Here is a 20,813-nt window from a genome sequence, read left to right as displayed (position 1 = left end):
TAAGACTAGATTTCTGCAACCGAGTTCCCCAACAGTAGCAGCAGATGTGCCTTATGCCTAAGGTGGGAGGCAAAGGCATGTAACAAGCCAGCAGCTTGGCGTGGGAAAATGAGCTTTCAAAGGAGAGCAGAGTGGGGTTGTTGGGCAGGACGAACCTGAAAAGGGGAAGAGGCAGTGCTAAGGGTCACCACTGGCTTCCCCATCTCCTCCACCCCCAGCTCCTGACCTATCCTGCACTTCCACTGGCGTCTGTCATTCCCATTCTGTCCCCCTGTTCTTCGCTTAGCTCCTGCTCCTCTTTAGCTTCCTCCAGTAGTCCTTTCCCCACTAGCTCCTGGCACCTCTTCGCTTCACCCTGTAGTTCCTCTCTTCTCCTCTGCTTCCCTCTCAATAGCTCTTGATTCCCCTCTATACCCAGGACTCCCTCTGCTAAGGCATTGACAGCCACAGCACTCACTGCCTTCTTTCTGCTGCATGCCATGTGGCTGGGAATGGCAGAGAGAGAGATGCTGTTTGGCAGTCAACCCTGCACTTTAGACAAAGCCCTGTCCTTTCCTGGAGCTCTAGTGGATGTGTAATACTGTGACTTGGCTGTGGGAATGCGGAAAGGGCACCCTGCATGCTTGACGAGTTTGTTTTATTGAAATCCTATATAGCAATGAAAACTTTTTCCCCATTAATGTACAAAGGAGCATATGGACACTCTTGTAAGTTGTAATTGGGAGGGGTAGGGGGTGGCAGAAGGGAGGCATTGTGTTGAAACTCCAAAAATAAAATCCCCTGCCCCAAATCAGAAAATCTTTACAAACTGCACCCTGGTTCAGATGTGCTAGTATGGACAATTGTTGCCATGTCACATACCATTGACTAGGGTTCTGTGCATGATCAGTTGTCCATACTAATGTGCCTATTTTCAGGATTTGGAGCCTAAATATTAAGGGAGTGGGTTAGTGGTCCCCTACCCCAGGATGTACAATTGTGGATTGCCAACCATCCAGGGTTGTCCTGGAGTCTCCAGGAATTAAAGACTAATCTTTAATTAAAGATTGTCATAAAATGCAATCTCCAGGAATATATCCAGCCAAAATTGGCATCGGTACTACCACCTGCAGGATTCACTAGGTCTCTCAACAAACACAGTCTCGCCACTTTTAGGATTTACTGGGTGTCTCATTGCTAGACTGGGTTTGCTACTGCTGCATCAACATATACCTATCCCCTGGCTCCTCTAATTTTTCTACAGAAACACTGGACTCCAAAATGTTCTCTCATGTTTGGTTCAGAACCCAAAGAATGAACATCCTCATCTCCACCAGAGTCACATCCCCCCATTTTAATACCATAAACAGGCTCTCTCCTATTCTGCTTGAGAAACTCTCTGTTCAGCCTGTTTTTTTTCTGCTACACAGACTACACGCTAACACAATTTCTGTGGTACTTGTCCTAACTGCATATCTCTCCTTGCCTTTCAAAGGTATAAGATAGGTCAGATCTGAAAACAGTAAACCAGATAGCCTGTGAACCACCATTCACAGCCTTTTCTTCTCTTTACATGCCTCGAATGTAGGTCCCTCCTTTCCACCTACTGAAGTTTAGGTTGTGCATAGAACACAGTCATGTATCAAAAACAGGCCTTGCAGTAGATTACTGTTTTTCTGCACAGTGACAAAATCTGAAATTAAGCAGGAATGAAGCAATGGATTAGACAGCATTGTGTTATAAAACAAGATAACACATTATAAAAATGGGCATAATGAAAGAAGAAATCCTTGAACAATGAACACAAAGCATCCATAAAAATTAATATACGAAGAAGTGTTAAGGCATACACATGGATAGATCTACTACCACAACAATGTTAATTTCATGCTTAATACTGCATAGTTCAAAAATATCAAAATGAAACTAGTAAGAAAAGCATGATTATTTATGCCTACAAGGAAAATTAGAAGCATCCAACTAACATGATTATATTTTCACCTAATTGCAGCTGCTACTCTTTGAATGTATAATGTACTAATCATTACCTCCTTTTGCTCTGTTTCAGAAACTCATTGGGGAAGTGTTTAACATTGTGAGCCAACAATCTACTGCTCGACCAGGATGCATTATTGAACTTGATGCAATAACTAACCAAGTAAATAACTGGCTGACCATTAATGGTGTCATATAAAAGTGTTTAGTGGTTTTGGCTGATAATTAACCTAATCTACTGAAAAGATAAAATATTTTTTCAAAGTAATGCTAATTAACAGGTAAAACAGAGGACCTCTCTCCAATCCTAATAAGCCCATTAAAGATTACTTTATTTCTGTTTCCACATTACTAAATTATCTTGAGAGAACTCCTTAACATGTTAACATGAATATACCATGTTTCCAAGAAAAGTTAAAGGTATACTACATTTTCCATGTATATTGATTATGTAGCTACAGTGTTTTATGTAGCTCTAAAATAGCTTGATGTTTAAAATAAAAGTAATATCTCAATGTAATTCTTGAATTTTTCTATGTTTTTAGTAATGACCGGATGCATATTTCCTTGACTCTTTAAAAAAAATTGAGAAGGATTTTCTATTACTGGTACTCCAAAATCTTTTAAGAATGACACCTTTTGAGATAATTTACTTACAGCTATAATGTTCTAGCTGAGGTGGTGCCGATCCCTCATGACACTAATCAATTAACCGTTTTTTTCTATGCCTGTGTAATTAAAGGAAATCTGAAAATCTGTCTGTTTTTGTAGAGAGTTTGTAACAGAATTTCAAGGAATTAACCTGGGCTAATTGGGTTTCATTTTTCCCCATTGACTGTTCGCTAATTTAGCAGTATGTTGAACACTTTAGCCATTCATCTCTCCTTATTTAATGGGAATTGTGTAATTAAACATATCCTGTAACATTTATTCCTAGACATAAATTTTAGTAAAAATGAAATTAAGATTAAGAATAATTTACAAGAACATTGTAGTTGTTGAAAAAAAACCCACTGTTAGAATAGCAGGGAATTCAGTTTAACTTTAACTTAAAATTAACCCAAACATTTAAAGTTGTAGACATGCATAGCAAAAGGTACTCAAATGACTAACTCCACCTTTATAGAACAGACCAAAAAACTGGAGATAAATTATCTATTCATAAATTTTATCTTATCCTGAGTATAAACATTAGAATGCATTGGTCTTAATCGTACTTTTTACCATGACTGCATCAACTCCTGTGCTCTTAACAGCAGTCCCCCATCCAGAAAAAAGATGTATTTTACCAATTTCTGATTAGACATACAGCATAATGAAGGAAGTCTTTTGGCACTCTTTAGTAGGATTCCATATCTTCCCAGGGGGGTTGTAGTTTTTGTCATTCTATTACTAATCTGTAACCTGAATTTTAACTGTGTAGGGGGGTGGTTTGAGAATTTTCTGTCACGTAACAATGGGGTGGTATTTCAGAAGGATCTGTTGCTGGTTGGAGAGCATAGCATTGAATGTGTCTGGAAGGAGGAAAATCTGATTTCTTCCTGTCGTAACAGCCTTTCCTAACAATTTGTTTACTACATTCTGGAGGTTGTCTTTCCAAGGAAGAGAGTGCTAGAAATTTAACTTCTTAAAAAAAATAATCTTAGGTCTCCACCAGGCATCCATTAAAAATTTGCCAGCACATAAAGGATCGTTTTGATAGTACCGATTTGCCAGTTTACTTTTGCAAATGTCATTTGTGCTAGAGAATTAGTCTAGCATAGTAGAGTTCACAAAGATTATTTCTTTTTCCACATCTTTTAACTACATAAATGTCCTGACATTACTTATTAAAGAATGGCAGTGAGTGACCCTGGTCTATAACAATACTAACAGAAAAGGAATTATACTAGTATTGAATGCTGTTTTGTATAACTATTTTGAAATTGTAACTACTGTTCTACAATGTTTCCAGTGTGGCTCAAATACACAGTTGCTTCATGTCTTTCAAGAAGATTTCATTTTGGGATACAAACCACATAAGGAAGATGTGGATGGGAAGGAAACAGAAACATTTTTCAAACCATCACAAGGTACAGTATAAAAATAGTAAGCAATATGAAATAGGTGTCTAAAGTGTTCATGAAGAACACTGAAACCTCTCAGGCATAAATTAAACAGTTTTAAATATAGGCTCTTTAAAGTGAAATGCAATATAGGTATATTTTAAACATTTTTACTATAGTAACATTAAATGTGCTCTAATTTGCACAAAGTAGAACCATTTCCAATTTGCATAATATGAGTTGTACACTCCAGTTCATTTGTTCAATTTTTTATCATTTGTATGAAAAATAGAACAGGTTCTGATGTCATACATGAACTTGTTTGTATAGAAAATTTTATGGGTACATTTTTTATTTAATTTGTAGAGTGGAATGGTAAAAATCTAAGAATTAGCAATAATTAGGTCTGGCCCATAGGATGAATGTTTCCGACTTGCCAGCTATTTCACTAGAACATGACTTAAGAGTTTGCTAGTAAAAAAAAAAAGGGGGGGGGATGGGAGGGAGGGAATAGAATATAAGACTCAGCGGAGCTTTTTAAAGAGATACTGTGAAGGCAAAAAAGCCTGAAAATTAGACTTATTGGTTGTGCTTTGGGGTGCATTCGGATCACTTCATCTCTTTGCACTCAGGTATAGGAGAAGTAAAACAAGTACAATATTGAAATATTCTGAAAATCCCCTTTGGGTGTTCAATACCTAACAGTATTCTCAGTAAAAAAAAAATCAATTCTTTATAACCTCTTTAAAGTATAAAAAGTTTTAAAATCATGAGAATTGACTGTGAAATTTTAAAAATTATAGCCTCTGTTGTTGGTGGAGATGGCATGGGTACTACTTACATGTCCTTCTTTCAAACAGTTTAATAAAGCACAGAAAGGCCAAGTGTTTTTGTCCTTTGGATTGTCAAAGAGAATTTTAGTGGAAAATAACTTTCAAGCTACCAAAACCTAAATACGGGGAACAGTGTTTGACACAGATTCACAATAGAGCACTATGATGGCGTATGTATCCCAGACAGGCCCTGAAAGGGGTAAAGTGGCCTGAAAAGCCAGTTAACCTATTGGACTGTACCTGGCTTGGCTGGAGAGCCAGGTCATGCCAATGGGCAAAGAAGGCACAGGAAAACTGAAGCACAGCTTTATGTGGCCACAACAGCTGCCAGGGGTTTGCCACGTGCGAGCTCATCCAGGATCTACAGCTACTCCCTCTGAAAAGGGAGGAATAACAGAAAAGCTGCAAAATGGTGGCAGTAGTTCACATGTTGGTGGGAACAGAAGGATCAGACCCCGTCTGTCTTCCTGCAGCTGCTGCAAGAACAGCAAATTCAGTACGAAACCCTTCAGCTGCAGCAGGAGCATTTGCCGTAGTGGGTGCCGTAGTGGGTGGAGGGAATCAAGCATCTCTTGGGGAAGAAGGTCCCAGCAGGTCAGTCCCAGGCTTTAGAAAGTGGGGGCCAGACAATGACCCAGAGGCTCTTTTATGTACTTTTAAGCAGGATGGACAATCAGTCTGGGTGACCTCATTTCTGTCAGGAGAGGGCCAAGTAGCACACAGGGCCCTATCTAATGAACAAGCAAAATTGTATCTCATGGGGCTGACACCTGAAGACTATTGACATCGTTTTACAATGGAACAGTTCGCCCAAGAAGCATGGCCCAGGGCTGGTTCAGTAGTTCTGAGACATGGCATCATCCTGTGTCCAGAGATGAGTTCTGTAGAGAGAATTTTGGAATAGATCATCTTAGAACAACGTCTGCAGGTTCTACCAGCTGGGATCCAAAGTTGGGTCTGGCAATTTCATCCAGTTTTTACAGCAGCAGTGCAGTGGAAAGAAGGGAGACCTCTTTGGAAGCAGATGATCTGAACAGTGGGCCAGGTCAAGATCACCCCCCAAGAAAAGAAAGGTGGGAAGAAGTCAAACCCCAATCTTCAGAGGTTGGAGAAAACACACTAGGAGGAAGAGGCCTGGGCAGACCTACGTTCACATTCAACCCCCTCTCCAGTCATTTCCGCAGATCAAGAGGAGTACCCTGGGCGATAGCCAGGGAAACCCAGACATGTGTTTTAGTTATGGCCATTCCTGATGGAGTGTGACAACCTGAGATGATATAAAAGTTGTGGTTTGGGTGGCTCCTTACGCCGGGATCAGATGCCACCGTATGTGGTGTCCATCAAGTAAGGGAAATAGAGAGAGAAGGGCCTGATGGACTCAAGTTTGCAGGCAAATTCTTATTAGGGGAAACAGACGTCTATCTGGCAAGATAGACCAGCACATTCCGGTGCACATATCTTGTGTGCATGGAGAGAATAGAATATTCCCAATGGCATTGGTGGAGTTAGAGATACAGAGCCAATGTGGCCAAGTGAGAGTCGGAGTGTTGAGGCGCTTTCTGTGGCCTGTGATCCTGGACAGAGACTGACACAGTTTCACAGCGCTGATGGGGTATGGGACAGTGCCTAAGCCAGTAGCAGAGAACCCTACCCATGTTCCAGAACTACGCTCAGGGTTGCTTGGGCCTTATGGGCACACATAAGAGGATTGGAAGTACTTGTTAGATCATCTGGAGACCACTGACAGAACTAAAGAGGAAAATGAGACATCTTCACAGCTTGCAGGAATAATTACAGGAAGCTCAGTGGGACTTGGCAGAAGTAAATACCTCCCAGTAGAAGATAGATGGGTAGAAAAGTTAGAACAGGACAGGGTCCAGATAAAGGTGGAATTGGAGCAGAAAAAAGCAACAGAACTGTCTATGCTTCAGGTGGCAAAAAATGCCACAAAGCAAGGGCCCGAAGTTGAGCCAGAACAATATACTGTGGAGATGCAGACCATCCTCTCCCTCCCCGCTCTGCAGTGGAGCAGCAGCAAATGGAGTAAACGATAACAGCAGCAAGGTTGCAAGAAAAGCTGATGAAGATGAATCAGGCTTTGCAGGAGGCCTATTGAGAATAGACAAACCTAGAAAAAGAAAAAGGGGGGTAGAATGCCAGATGAAGCTCCTGACCTAGATGATGTGAGAAGTTCATTGGACAACTGGTTGGGAGCCCTCTGGGCTGGAGAAAGAGAGATTATTAACATTACGGTATAACAGGGGTGAGAAGCTGGACATGGTCAACACCTTCCTGCCCCCACTGTGGCAAGACCCTAGCAACTAGGTGGGATACTGTCTTGAGTGGGAGGGTATGTGATGGGGTGTATACCCCCCACAGATGATGGAAGGGTTAAAGTGACTTGAGAAGCTAGTTAAACTATTGGGCTTCTCCTGGAGGGGCGTTAGGCATAACTGTGATCAAATCCAGCTAGGAAGGGGCTGGGTCTTTATTAAGGAAGGGGCAAAGGGCTGCTGTGGGAGGACCTAGGGAGGACACCCAGGAGAGAGGTAACTGGGAGTTTGCTTTCTTGGGCTGAGGGCTGAAAGAAGCCTGGGAGTCTGAGCCTTGAGCTGGAAGTCTGACTGGAGATGAGCTAGCCAGGGACTGCAGCTGGCCTGAAACCCTGGTTAGAGGGAATAGGACAGTCACCAAACAGTGGGAGAGAAACTTAGCAGCCTGGGTTGGTATTGGGATGATTTGAAGCTGGGGCTAGCCTGCAAAAGCAGCGGCTACCAACTGAGCCCATCCGGCCTGAAAATTCTCTTCTTTTGCTATTTTCTGTTGGACTTTAAGAGCAGGACTTCGAGGTTCTGCAGAATGATGGGGTTCTGTTACCTGGCATGGCTGGAGGATGAAACAGGCCAGGGAAGGCCTGGGTTAAGCTGAGGTACAGATATCACAATGTCACAGTCACCGAGGGTGTGGTGCAACAGCTGTTTTGCCTCAAGGACACAAAAATAAAACTGCAGGAAAATGTACATTGCAGCACATTCATTTGTTTAATAAAAATAAAATTCTCCTGCAGTCTTACTTTTTGATCATTCCAGTTTTGTGGTTAAGCATTTCTGATATGTATAAATAAAACCAAAAACAGTGGTTCAACCTTGACATCAGTGTCCTCCTGGAGGCCCCACTGAAGTGAATGGGAATTTTACTATTGACTCCAATGTTTCACGCAAAGTTTCAAAAAGGTCCCAGGGCCACAATCAGTACATTGGGCAGCTCTTTGCCTTGTTTTGTTCCCTTTGTGCATCTTAGGTAGTACAAATGGAGCAGAAGCCATGTGCAAGCCCTGCTGGAGAGTCCCCTGGCGGTGAACAGTTGGCACGTGTACCTCCTATGCCTCCCTTGTCGCTGACCATGATACAGGGGAAAGAGTGGGTAGAAATGGATGGAATGCATTCTGCTCCTCCTTTCCCCAGCTGGTGTATGGACCTTTGGTAAACATAACCAGCTGGTGAAAGTTAGAGTAACCCCCAGGCTTCTTTAATTTGTGCTTGGGTGGGGCTTGGGCAGAGAATCAGAAGACCCTTTGGGAAGAAGTGATGACCTCTTGCTCATCACTTCCCGCTGCTCTCCCAACTTCAGTGGCATCAACTTTAATGTTTTTCAGTAATCTTTGATATTGTCACCCTGACATACACTTCAAACTAAGAAGAATGTATTTCTTACATTAAACAAGGGTAGACTATGTAAGCTTACTAAAAAACTCTTTTTTGTGTGTGGGGTGTGTGTGTGTGTATTTAGTTTTGGTATTTGTATAAATTAATAATCAACCAAAGCAACATTTTGGAAAACGAAACACATACCCCACCAACTACATAATTCTTTAGGTATCAGAGATTTACACAAAAAATTATGTTTATTATTTAAACCATTTTTATTGAACCATTAACTTCATAATTATGTGTTTGGTTTAAAGGTTATTGTCCACCACCTTTCTCAGAAAAATTCTATCTCGTAGTAATTGAAAAAGATAGGAATGGCTGCTCAGTTCTTCATATGTGGCATCTTCATCTTAAATCTGTGCAAGCATTTTTAGGTGAGTGAGTATTTTCTCAGAGATGAACATGTATTTACCTTAAATGTTGCACGGTTGATTTTAAGCTAGTTAGTTTTTTTTAAAAATAGATTTCCTTATTAGTAAACAGATGAGCAGCATCCAAGCAATCAATTCAGTTTTACGAAATTTTTAGATTTTCACTTTAAATACTGGGGGACATTTAAGTAACATTAGTGGAAGTTATCACATGACTATTTCTGTTACACAATAACTTCAATTTTTATATATATATAAAAATATATAAATGTACAAACGATAGAAGACCACTATACTTGCACAGCTCAATTTCAGTTATATCAGTGTTGATCAGATGGTTGAATTCTACTACAAATAGAACACTGGAAATTTTAGACTAACTTGTAAGATCAATGGAAAAGTTTGATGCAGCTGAATGATGGCTGCTTATCAAAGTTTTAAGGAAAATTAAATCCACTCTGTGCCAGTCATAAAATAGCATTATTGTTACAGGGACAAGTGACATTTTCAAGCATGTTTTATCTTAAAATGTAAATGTTTGAGAAAGTTGTGATCATGTGAAAACAAGAACTAATAATCTAAACTATTTCCCAGTAGAACAAGAGCAACCCAGAAGTATGCTATGTGCCTGTTCTGTGTGACTAATGCACTCCTAAGAAAATAATTCTTTGTCTATAGGATATCTAAACTTTGACTGTACACACAATTATTTATAATACTGTTTCTAATGCTTCTTTCAAGCAAAAAAACCTGAAGGTACTTCATCAGAGAATCAACTTTGTGTACCTGAACAAAAGACTGTGGAGTCTTCTCCGGATACCTCACCTGGCTCAACTCCTATGCCACGTTCTTCATCAATTGCTAATCTTCAGACTGCCAGTAAACTCATTTTGAGTTCTAGACTTATATATAGCTATCCGCTAGATCTTCCAACTGGTGTAGAAGTAATAAGAGCAACCCCTTCGGCAGGTAAAACAATATTGTTCTATGCAGTCTACCAAGTTTTTGGCAACAAATTGACTTCTAGTTAGTAGTACTGTGTTGCACAACCCCATTTTGCCAAAGTTCTGGCTAACTGACATTTATGTCCTTCCATGATAAATTATATTCTGAATGTGAGGAGCTGCACTCTAGGTCTCTTAACCCCAGTAGATTAGAAAGAGTGGCAGTTGACTTTTTCAAAAGACTACACTAGTTTTTATGACCTCTTTAATGCTGATTTATAAAACTATTTGATAAAGTTGAGTTAGTCAGTAGGTCAAATTGCCAGCTTTACCCAAACACTTTCCCCATGCTGATAGTTTCAAATATTCCCTGGGACCTTCAGAAGACTGGAATAGTACACGCTGTGTGTATTTCTGAAAGAGTGAGGAAAGGACTGTCTAGTAGTCTAACATAATCCCTAAGCCCCATAATTGCTTTGGTATCATTTCACCCCATGTTTAATCAAGTTAAGAAAATCCCAATAATTTGAAAATCTGTTTTAATATTCCTAACCTAAACCACTGCAAATAATGATATATTTTATTCATGTATCCATTATATTTTATATTACTAATAGTGAATTCTGTTTGATCTTACTTCAGGTCACCTGAGCTCATCATCAATATACCCAGTCTGCCTTGCGCCTTATTTGATAGTAACGTCCTGTTCAGACAACACAGTGCGGTTCTGGAAATGCACTGTAGAGATGGATCTAAATAATGGAAATGAAGTGAGGGAGACGTATCATTGGAGAAAATGGCCTTTAATGAATGATGAGGGGGAAGACAACAGCAGTACAGTACGCATAATAGGAAGGCCAGTTGCTGTTAGCTGTTCTTACACAGGACGTCTTGCTGTGGCATACAAACAACCTGTGCAGAATAACGGTTTTGTTTCCAAAGAATTTTCTATGCATGTTTGTATATTTGAATGTGAGTCTACAGGAGGATCAGAATGGGTTTTGGAACAGACAGTTCATCTGGATGACTTAGTTAAGGTTGGGAGTGTACTTGATTCAAGGGTCAGTGTAGATAGTAATTTGTTTGTATATAGTAAATCAGATGTATTTTTAAACAAGGACAAATACCTTATGCCCAATATCAAGCATTTGGTACATTTGGACTGGGTATCAAAAGAAGATGGCTCACATATACTTACAGTTGGAGTGGGTGCCAATATATTTATGTATGGACGACTTTCAGGAATTCTGACAGAGCAAACAAGCAATAAGGATGGAGTAGCTATTATTACTTTACCACTAGGTGGTAGCATAAAACAAGGTATAAAGTCCAAATGGGTACTGCTGAGATCTATTGATTTGGTGTCGTCTGTAGATGGCACTCCTTCATTGCCAGTTTCTCTCTCTTGGGTACGAGATGGTATACTGGTAGTGGGAATGGACTGTGAAATGCATGTGTATGCACAATGGAAACATGCTGTTAAATTTGGTGATGGCGAAAGTGATGTTTTTACTACTGAAGACTCAGTAACTCAAGATCTACTAAAAACAAGTTTGCTACCAAAGAAGACCAGTGTAATTGATGGAGCAGGTATCGTAGATGATGTCTTTGGCACTCCAACTGTAATTCAAGATGGAGGCCTTTTTGAAGCTGCTCATGTCCTTTCCCCTACTCTTCCACAGTATCATCCAACCCAGCTATTAGAATTGATGGACTTAGGTAAAGTTCGCCGAGCTAAAGCCATTCTGTCCCATTTAGTTAAATGTATTGCAGGAGAAGTTGCAATAGTTAGAGATGCAGAAGCTGGGGAATGTGGTGGACCTAAACGTCATCTTTCTCGTACCATTAGTGTAAGCGGTAGTACCGCAAAGGACGCAATCACTGCTGGAAAAGATGGTACTCGAGACTATACTGAGATAGATTCTATTCCACCACTGCCATTGTATGCATTGCTTGCTGCAGATCAAGATACCACATACAAAATTTCTGAAGAAACTTCTAAAGTACCTAAGGGGTTTGAAGATCACACTAAAAGAAAAACAGAGGATCAATACTCAAATTTATTCCAGATGCAGTCTGTTACAACTGATGACTTCATTGATTTTGAGATGGAAAAGAGAGAGAGTAAATCCAAAGTAATTAACCTATCTCAGTACGGGCCATCCTACTTTGGCCGAGAACACGCTAGTGTTCTCTCAAGTCATCTTATGCACTCAAGTTTGCCAGGCCTCACTCGTTTGGAGCAGATGTTCCTGGTTGCTTTGGCAGACACTGTGGCTACAACAAGCACTGAACTTGATGAGAACAGAGATAAGACTTACTCAGGTTAGTGAGTGTGGTTTCTATTAACACCCATATATTTCAACTGATAAAAATAGAATTGTGCATAATGACTAATCATAGTGTTTAGGTGAATTTAGTACTCATAAAAAGGTGTTGGATTGACAGAACTGGTATCTAAAGCCATTGATTCAGACAAGATACAGCAGAAGAAATGGTAGGGTAGGCTTTCCCCTCATGCTCTTGCTGAGTGTGCCCTAGTCCTGATCTGTTAGTAAGTAGAGGGATGAATTCAGTCTCCATATCTGTTGAATTCTTGTCCTCCCGTATGAAAATAACAGTGGGGTGTAAATCGTATGTGTTCACAAGTACTCAAATCAATTTTTTATTTTGCAGGGAGAGACACATTAGATGAGTGTGGCTTGCGGTATTTGTTGGCTATGCGCTTGCATACATGCCTTCTGACATCACTCCCACCTTTATATCGAGGTCAGCTGCTTCATCAAGGTAAGGCTTGCAATGTTTTATGTTTGCATGCGCAGACAGAAAATGTTTCAGCATTATCTTCAATATTTGTATTATCCCATTTAGGAACTTTTATGATACGTATTCACTTAAGCCATGTCCTGCAAAGACTTATGTGTATGTTTACCTTCATCCACTGTGAATAGGACCATTGACTTCATAAGTTCTTTGATACAGTCTATGACCAGGGTAATGGAAGGAGAGCTATAGAAAAGTCATGAGTTGGAAAGTGTGGTAAAGAGATTATGGCTTGTCAGTTTGAAGTTTGGATATTTTCCCCAACAAAATAAGTTTGGGGTTTTTTTTAAATCTGCTTTGCAGAAGAAAAAAAAATGACTTTTTATTTTTCCTAAGCTATAACTTGTAATTTTTATCCCAGCTATCTGCTTCCTGGTTGAAGCAGGGGCTGGGTGCTGCTGCTCTGAAATCTGGGGTAGGAGAGCAGGCAGCACCTGAGGAGCAGACAGATTCCCATCCTCTGAAGGGACTTGTGATAACAGGGTATTTTCCCTTTGCCTCTGTTTCTCACCATAGTATTACAGCATGTGTGGGAAAGGAATGTTGAAAGCACTAAGGCTGCTGCATTGAGCGCCAAAATCTTCAGGCTGCAGTTAGAGGCAAGAGTAGGAAGGAATGCTGTTTTGTACACAGTTTGCCATCAGTCATTTCAAGACCTTGAGAAGTGGGTCAGGCAGCCTATTATTGTTCCCAATATCCTTTGGCTGTGTTGCTGCAGAGCACATTTCCCTTACTGGCTTTTCTGTACCGACAGTGGCACGTATATGCTCTCTTCCCTCCACAAACTTGGCAGATATGTTAAGAGAAATGTAGTAAGTGGAGCCAGTGATTGAGGGGAGCTGCTACTGAGGGAGAGTAAACAGGAAAAAGGAATTTAGGCCTCTTGGGTTAGGAGACACTATTCCTTTTGACTCTTGAAACAGCATGCGCTTTATTCCTTTTTTCACACCTACCCTCACAGCTGCTTCTAAGCTTTGCAGTTCACACACAATGGCCTTAAGGCTCTGTCCATTGCAGTTGCCTCCCAAATTAGGGCCTTTGGATGGGGGGGAGAAAGAGGGGCAGAAAAAAATACCTCATCTCAGGTGAGTTCCCAGCAGAGCTGAGTCCACTACCTGTTTGCTCCCTGGGCGTTGCTTTGCAGTCCTGCATCACACTACTACCCTTCAAATCCCTGCTTCAACCAGAAAGTTCAGGCAAAGTCTCAAATAGGAATTAGATTATGAATTAAAGAAAGATACTAGTTAGAATCTTTTGGGGATTTACTGAAATAATTGCAGTCTACAATCACTACATTTAGTGACATAATAAAATTTTGTACACACATAGCAATGTGTGTTCAAAGCAGGATGCTCTCTACGTGGAGGGTGCACCACCATTAGTAACCTGGTTAGCTTCCCAACTTCCTCCTGTTGGGAATGACCCATCTAAGAGAACCCCACTCTTTGGCTGGGAGTCCTACCTCTGTTCTGCTAATTTGCATTTGTGATTTAAAAAAGAAAAAAATTGCCCCAGGATGCAACATTATAAACATTTTATTATAAGTAAAAAATTAGAGTAGAATCAAAATGATAAATTCATGTGATATGGCCCATATGCAGTCTTCCTCCTGTTTTTCGTTTGTTTATTAACAACCTTTTATTTTCTGAAGATTAATTGTCCCATGCCACTATTCAGGTGTATCTACCTGCCATTTTGCCTGGGCTTTTCATTCTGAGGCTGAGGAAGAGTTGATCAACATGATTCCTGCTATCCAGAAAGGAGATCCACAGTGGTCGGAACTAAGAGCAATGGGTATAGGTTGGTGGGTCCGGAATATTAACACACTCCGAAGGTGCATTGAGAAGGTAGTTTGAATCACTTACATTAAAACTTTGCTATGTTTTGTATAACTTAAGAAATAAATTATAGCAAGATATGTATTAGATATGCCATTCATAACAGAAATCCATGATGAAGTTTAGTGTTAAGATCTGCAGCATGTATTACATCTCTTGTCAGTAACTCAAAAGATGGATTTAAAAAGTACTTTAAGGTCAACAATAAGTTAAAAGAAGTTGCTGATTTTCTCATTTTAGGAAATACTTTTTTCTTAAGTCTATTAAATAGTGATTTTTCTCATCTCAAACAAATGACAAAACTTGCATTGACTTCAGTGGGATCAGAATTTTACCCATTGAATCTCCCAGCTTTGGAACTTAAGTCTCTGATCCTAGAATTAGATCCATGTGGACAGATCTTTGGGTCTAAATGAAAACCCACTCACAACATTCTAACGCTCTTATTTTAAATAGTATGTGATATGGTAGTGAGCAAATGGTTGTGAATTGTAATGGAGCACCAGTGGAGCCCAAGTTCATAGATTCATTGAAGTGTAAGGCTGATAGGGACCTCATGACAACATAAGAATAGCCATACTGGGTCAGACCAAAGGTCCATCTAGCCCAGTATCCTGTCTTCTGACAGTGGCCAATGCCAAGTGTCCCAGAGGGAATGAACAGAACAGGTAATCAAGTGATCCATCCTCTGTCGACCATTTCCAGCTTCTGGCAAACAGAGGCTAGGGCCATCTCTGTCCATCCTGGAGTAACCATGTGCAGACTCACCCGGCGGCACCTCCTGCTGGTCGTCTCGGGGAATTAGCCTCCAGCCTCCAGAGCACTCTCTGTCGGTCGGTGTCTCACCCTGCTCTGGCCCCCGTGTCCCTCCCGGACCCCGGATGACCCTTTCACTGGGTGCTGCCCCCTGACAGTACCCCCACTGTTTCTCCGGGCCTCCCCACCCAGGGGAACCCCCACCCATTATTGCCACCTCACCTCAGTATAAGGCTACTGCCAGCCATTGTCTAGCTCCCACGCCCTAGGTCAGACAGCAATATCAGCCTACTCATCATCAGCAAGGTTGGGTTTAGACCTGCTACCTTTGCCTACCCCTGGTCTGCCCTCTGCAATCCCCAGTACCTATTTGCCTTATGCTAGACTGCAGCCTGGGGCTTTCCAGGCTGGAGCTCCCCGGCTCCTCTGCCTTTCCCCAGCCCTGCTCCACTCAGGTACCCTGTCTCTAGCTCCCTGCAGCCAGACCTTTCTCCCTCTACAGCTAGAGAGACTGCTGGGCTTCTGGCTCCCAGCCTCTTATATAGGGCCAGCTGAGGTCTGATTATGGCATGGCCCAGCTGCAGCTGCTTCCCCAATCAGCCTGGTAGCTTTTCCCCTGCCAAAGCCCTCTCCCAGGGCTGTTCTTAACCTCTTAGGACAGGAGGGAGTAATCACCCTGCTACACCTGGCTAATAGCTATTGATGGACCTAGCCTCCATGAACTTATCTAGTTCTTTTATGACCCCCATTATAGTCTTGGTCTTTACAACATGCCCTGGCAAGGAGTTCCACAGGTTGACTGTGCGTTGTGTGAAAAAACACACTTCCTTTTGTTTGTTTTAAATCTACTGCCTATTAATTTTGTTTGGTGACCCCTAGTTCTTGTGTTATGAGAAGGAGTAAAAACACTTCCTTATTTACTTTCTCCACACCAGTCATGATTTTATAGACCTCTATCATAGTCCCCCTTAGTCATCCCTTTTCCAAGCTGGCAAGTCCCAGTCTTATTATTCTCTCATGTGGCAGCCATTCCATACCCTTTTCTGAACCTTTTCCAATTTCAATACACCTTTTTTGAGATGGGGTGGCCATATCTGCATGCAGTTCAAGATGTGGGCGTACCATGGATTTATAGAGGCAATATGATATTTTGTCTTATCTATCCCTTTCTTAATGATTCTCAGCATTGTTTGCTTTTTTGACTGCCGGTGCACATTGAGTGAGTGTTTTCAGAGAACAATCCACAATGACTCCAAGATTTCTTTCTTAAGTGGTAACAGCTAATTTAGACCCCATCATTTTATATGTATAGTTAGGATTGTTTTCCAATGTGCATAACTTTGCATATATCGACACTGAATTTCATCTGCCATTTTGTTGCCCAGTCACCCAGTTTTGAGAGATCCTTTCATAGCTCTTCACAGTCTGCCTGGGACTTGACTATCTTGAGTAATTTTGTATAATCTGCAAATTTTGCCATCTCATTGTCTACCCCCTTTTTCCAGAACATTTTTGTATATGTTGAATAGGACTGGGCCCAGTGCAGACGCCTGGGGGACACCACTATTTACCTCTCTCCATTCTGAAAGCTGACCATTTTTTCCTACTTTGTTGCCTATCTTTTAACCAGTTACCCATCCATAAGAGGATCTCCCTCTTATCCTATTAAAGCTTATTTTGTTTAAGAGCTTTTGATGAGCCTTGTCAACGGCTTTCTGAAAATCTGAATACACTATATCCACTGGATCCCCTTGTCCACATGCTTGTTGACTCCTTCAAAGAATTGTCGTAGATTGGTAAGGCATGATTTCCCTTTACAAAAAAACATGTTGACTCTTCCCCAACAAATTATGTTAATCTAGGTGCCAGACAATTTTGTTCAGTACTGTAGTTTCAACCAGTTTGCCCTTAACTGAAGTCAGGCTTACCAGCCTGTAATTGCTCGGATCACCTCTGGAGTCCTTTTTAAGAATTGGCATCACATTAGCTATCCTCCAGTCATTTGTTACAGAAGCTGATTTAAATGATAGGTTACAGACTACAGTTAGTAGTTCTGCAATTTCACATTTGAGTTCCTTCAGGACTCTTGAGTGAATACTGTCTGGTCCTGGGGATTTATTACTGTTTAGGTTATCAATTTGTTCCAAAAATGACATCTCAGTCTAGGACAGTTCCTCGGATTTGTCACCTAAAAAGAATGGCTCAGCTTTGGGAATCTCCCTCACATTCTCAACAATGAAGACCGATGCAGAGAATTCAATTTAGTTTCTCTGCAATGGCCTTATCATCCTTGAGTGCTCCTTTAGCATCTTGATCATCCAGTGGCCCCACTGGTTGTTTAGCAGGTTTCCTGCTTCTGATGTACTTTAAAAAAAAAATGCTATTACTTTTTGAGTCTTTGGCTAGCTGTTTTTCAAATTATGTTTTGGCCTTCCTAATTATATTTTTATACTTCATTTGCCAGAGTTTATGCTCCTTTCTATTTTCCTCACAAGGATTTAACGTCTACCTTTTAAAGGATTCCCTTTTACCTCTCTCTGCTTCTTTTACTTTGTTGTTTAGCCACAGTGGTTCTCTTCATATGTTTTTTGGTTCTCTTCATATGTTTTTTAATTGGGATATATGTTTAAGTTGAGCCTCTACAATGATGTCTTTAAAAAGTTTCCATGTAGCTTGCAGGGATTTCACTTTTGTCATTATATCTTTTTGATTTCTGTTTCACTAACTTCCTCATTTTTGTGTAGTCCCCCTTTCTGAAATTAAATGCTACAATGTTGGGTTGCTCTCGAGTTTTCCTCACCACAAGGATGTTATAATTTAATTATATTATGGTTACTATGACCAAGCGGTCCAGCTATATTCACCTCTTGGGCCTGATCCTGTGCTCCACTTAGAGCCAAATCAAGAATTGCCTCTCCTCTTGTGGGTTCCAGGACTAGCTGCTCCAAGAAGCAGTCATTTAAGGTGTCAAGAAACTCTCTCTGCATCTCGTCCTGACTTGACATATACCCAGTCAATATGGGGATAGTTGAAGTCCCCCATTATTATTGAGTTTTTTTATTTATAGCCTCTCTAATCTGCCTGAACATTTCACAGTTCATTATCACCATCCTGGTCACATGGTTGGTAATATATCCCTACTGCTATATTCTTATTATTCAAGCAAGGAATTACTATCCATAGAGATTCTATGGTACAGTTTGATTCATTTAAGATTTTTACTTCATTTGACTCTCTGTTTTCTTTCACATATAGTGCCACTCCCCCACCAGCACGACTTGATCTGTCCTTCCCATATATTTTACACCCGGTATTACTGTGTCCCATTAATTATCCTAATTCCGCCAAATTTCTGTGATGCCTGTTGTGATGAGTTGGGTTACAGAAACCCCCTTGGGACTGCCACCTGATGTGCTGAGACTACTTCTGAGCCCGATTTCCCTGGCAGCTTGGGACTTCAGTGCCCTGTCTTGTTGAGTCAGACATGCTAGCCTGCTACAAACACAGACTCAAATCTGAACCACATCCCCCACAAGATGCAGACTTAACTGAAAAGAGCTTAAGAAGTGCTCCTGTCTCTAGCACTCAGATACCCAGTTCCCAATGGGATCCAAATCCCAAATAAATCCATTTTACTCTGTATAAAGCTTATACAGTAACTCCTCACTTAAAGTCGTCCTGTTTAATGTCGTTTTGTTGCTGATCAATTAGAGCATACTCATTTATAGTTGTACAATGCTGCACTCTTACGTTGTTTGGCTGCCTGCTTTTTCCACAGTTGGCAGCCTCCCTACACCCCTCCCCCAGTGCCTCCCACCTGCCAGCAGACCCTGCGGATCAGTGCCTTCCTCCTCCTTCCCCCACCTCCTACCCATGGCAATCAGCTGGCTTGTGGCATTTTGGAGGCAGAAGGGAGCGGGGAGGAGCGAGGACTGGCAGGCCTCCCTCCTCCATCCGCTGCCTCCCGAACACCACAAGCCAGTTGATTGCTGCTGGCGGGAGGGAGGGGAGAGGAGCTAGGACTCGGCGCGCAGGCTCCCCCTCCCTCCTGCCAGCAGCAATCAGCTGGCTTGTGGTGTTCAGGAGGCAGCAGATGGAGGGGAGAGGCGTGCCAGTCCTCGCTTCTCTCTGTCCCGCCTCCAAAACACCGCAAGCCAGCTGCTTGCTGCTGGCAGGAGGCAGAGGAGGGAGTGGAAGTGCGCCGAGTCCTTGCTCCTCCCCCCTCCCTTCTGCCCGGGGCAGTCAGCTGGCTTGCCACGTTTGAGAGGGAAGGGGAGCCTGCATGCCAAGTCCTTGCTCCTTCCCCCTCCCTGCTGCTTCCAAAACGCCACAAGCTGCTGATTGCCCTGGGCAGAAGGGATGAGGGAGGAGTGAGGACTTGGTGCACTTCCACTCCCTCTTCTGCTGGCGGCAATCAGCTGGCTTGGCATTTAGAAGGAGGGGAGGGAGAGGGGAGGAGCCAGGATGCAGCGAGAGAAGTAAAAGGGGAGGCGGTGGGGGGAAGGAGTGGAATGGGCGGGCTGAAGGTTGAACCCCCCACCTCTGGTGCTTGCAGAGTAGGGGAAGCTGCCCTGGAACCTAACCCCCTCTATTTACATTAATTCTTATGGGGAAATTGGATTCACTTAACATCATTTCACTTAAAGTCGCATTTTTCAGGAACATAACTACAACGTTAAGTGAGGAGTTACTGTACAGAGTAAACTCATAAATTGTTTGTCCTCTGTAACACTGATAGAGAGATTTGCACAGCTGTTTGCTCCCCCAGGTATTAATTACTTGCTCTGGATTAATTAATAAGTAAAAAGTGATCTTACTAAATATAAAAAGTAGGATTTAAGTGGCTCCAAGTAATAGACAGAAAAACGTAAATTACCAAGCAAAATAAAACAAAAACGTACAAGTCTAAGCCTAATACAGTAGGAAACAAAATGCAAGTAAATCTCACCCTCAGAGATGTTCCAGTAAGCTTCTTTCACAAACTAGACTCCTTCCTAGTCTGGATCTAGCAATCACTCACACCCCCGTAGTTACTGTCATTTGTTGCAGTTTCTTTTAAGCATGTCTTTGGGGGTGGAGAGGCTATCTTTTGAGCCAGATGAAGACAAAATAGAAGGGTTTCCAGGTCCTTTTATATTCTCTCTTATGGGTGAAAATGCCTTTATTCTCCTATGCAATTTCAAGATGGAGTCTGTAGTCACCTGGGCAAGTCACATGTCTATGGATGATTCAGCTTTTTGCAGGCTGACGCCATTGTTTACATGTTAGTTTGAACATTCCCAGGAAAGCTCAGATGTGGATTGGCATCTCCCAAAGTCCATTGTTAGTTAAGTTCTCCCAATTATATTATGAATAACCCCTTCATGCTACATTGACCAAGTCGGCCTTATGTGCTTCTTACAGCAAACACTTTAAATACAAACAGAGCCAATGCTCATAACTTCAGATATAAAAACAATACATGCATACAAATAGCGTGAATATATTCAGTAGATCATAACCTTTGCAAAGATATGTTA

General features: G+C 41.5%; 1 protein-coding gene across 7 annotated transcripts in view; it reads left to right on the top strand.

The window, feature by feature from the left end:
- Positions 1-20,813, top strand: part of DMXL2 (Dmx like 2) — a 116,232-nt gene that overhangs the window by 51,350 nt on the left and 44,069 nt on the right. For all 7 annotated transcript variants that reach the window (XM_075069640.1, XM_032778647.2, XM_075069639.1 and 4 more), the window contains exons 14-20: positions 2,048-2,137; positions 3,929-4,046; positions 8,817-8,936; positions 9,675-9,902; positions 10,520-12,202; positions 12,554-12,664; positions 14,378-14,547. In XM_075069640.1, the coding sequence (XP_074925741.1) occupies positions 2,048-2,137; positions 3,929-4,046; positions 8,817-8,936; positions 9,675-9,902; positions 10,520-12,202; positions 12,554-12,664; positions 14,378-14,547 (2,520 nt within the window). The remainder of the gene's footprint in view (positions 1-2,047; positions 2,138-3,928; positions 4,047-8,816; positions 8,937-9,674; positions 9,903-10,519; positions 12,203-12,553; positions 12,665-14,377; positions 14,548-20,813) is intronic.

This window comes from Chelonoidis abingdonii, chromosome 9 (assembly GCF_003597395.2).
Source record: "Chelonoidis abingdonii isolate Lonesome George chromosome 9, CheloAbing_2.0, whole genome shotgun sequence".
NCBI classification, from domain to species: domain Eukaryota; kingdom Metazoa; phylum Chordata; order Testudines; family Testudinidae; genus Chelonoidis; species Chelonoidis abingdonii.
Note: the sequence above shows the minus strand (reverse complement) of the source record. Positions and strands in the feature narration are given on the sequence as shown.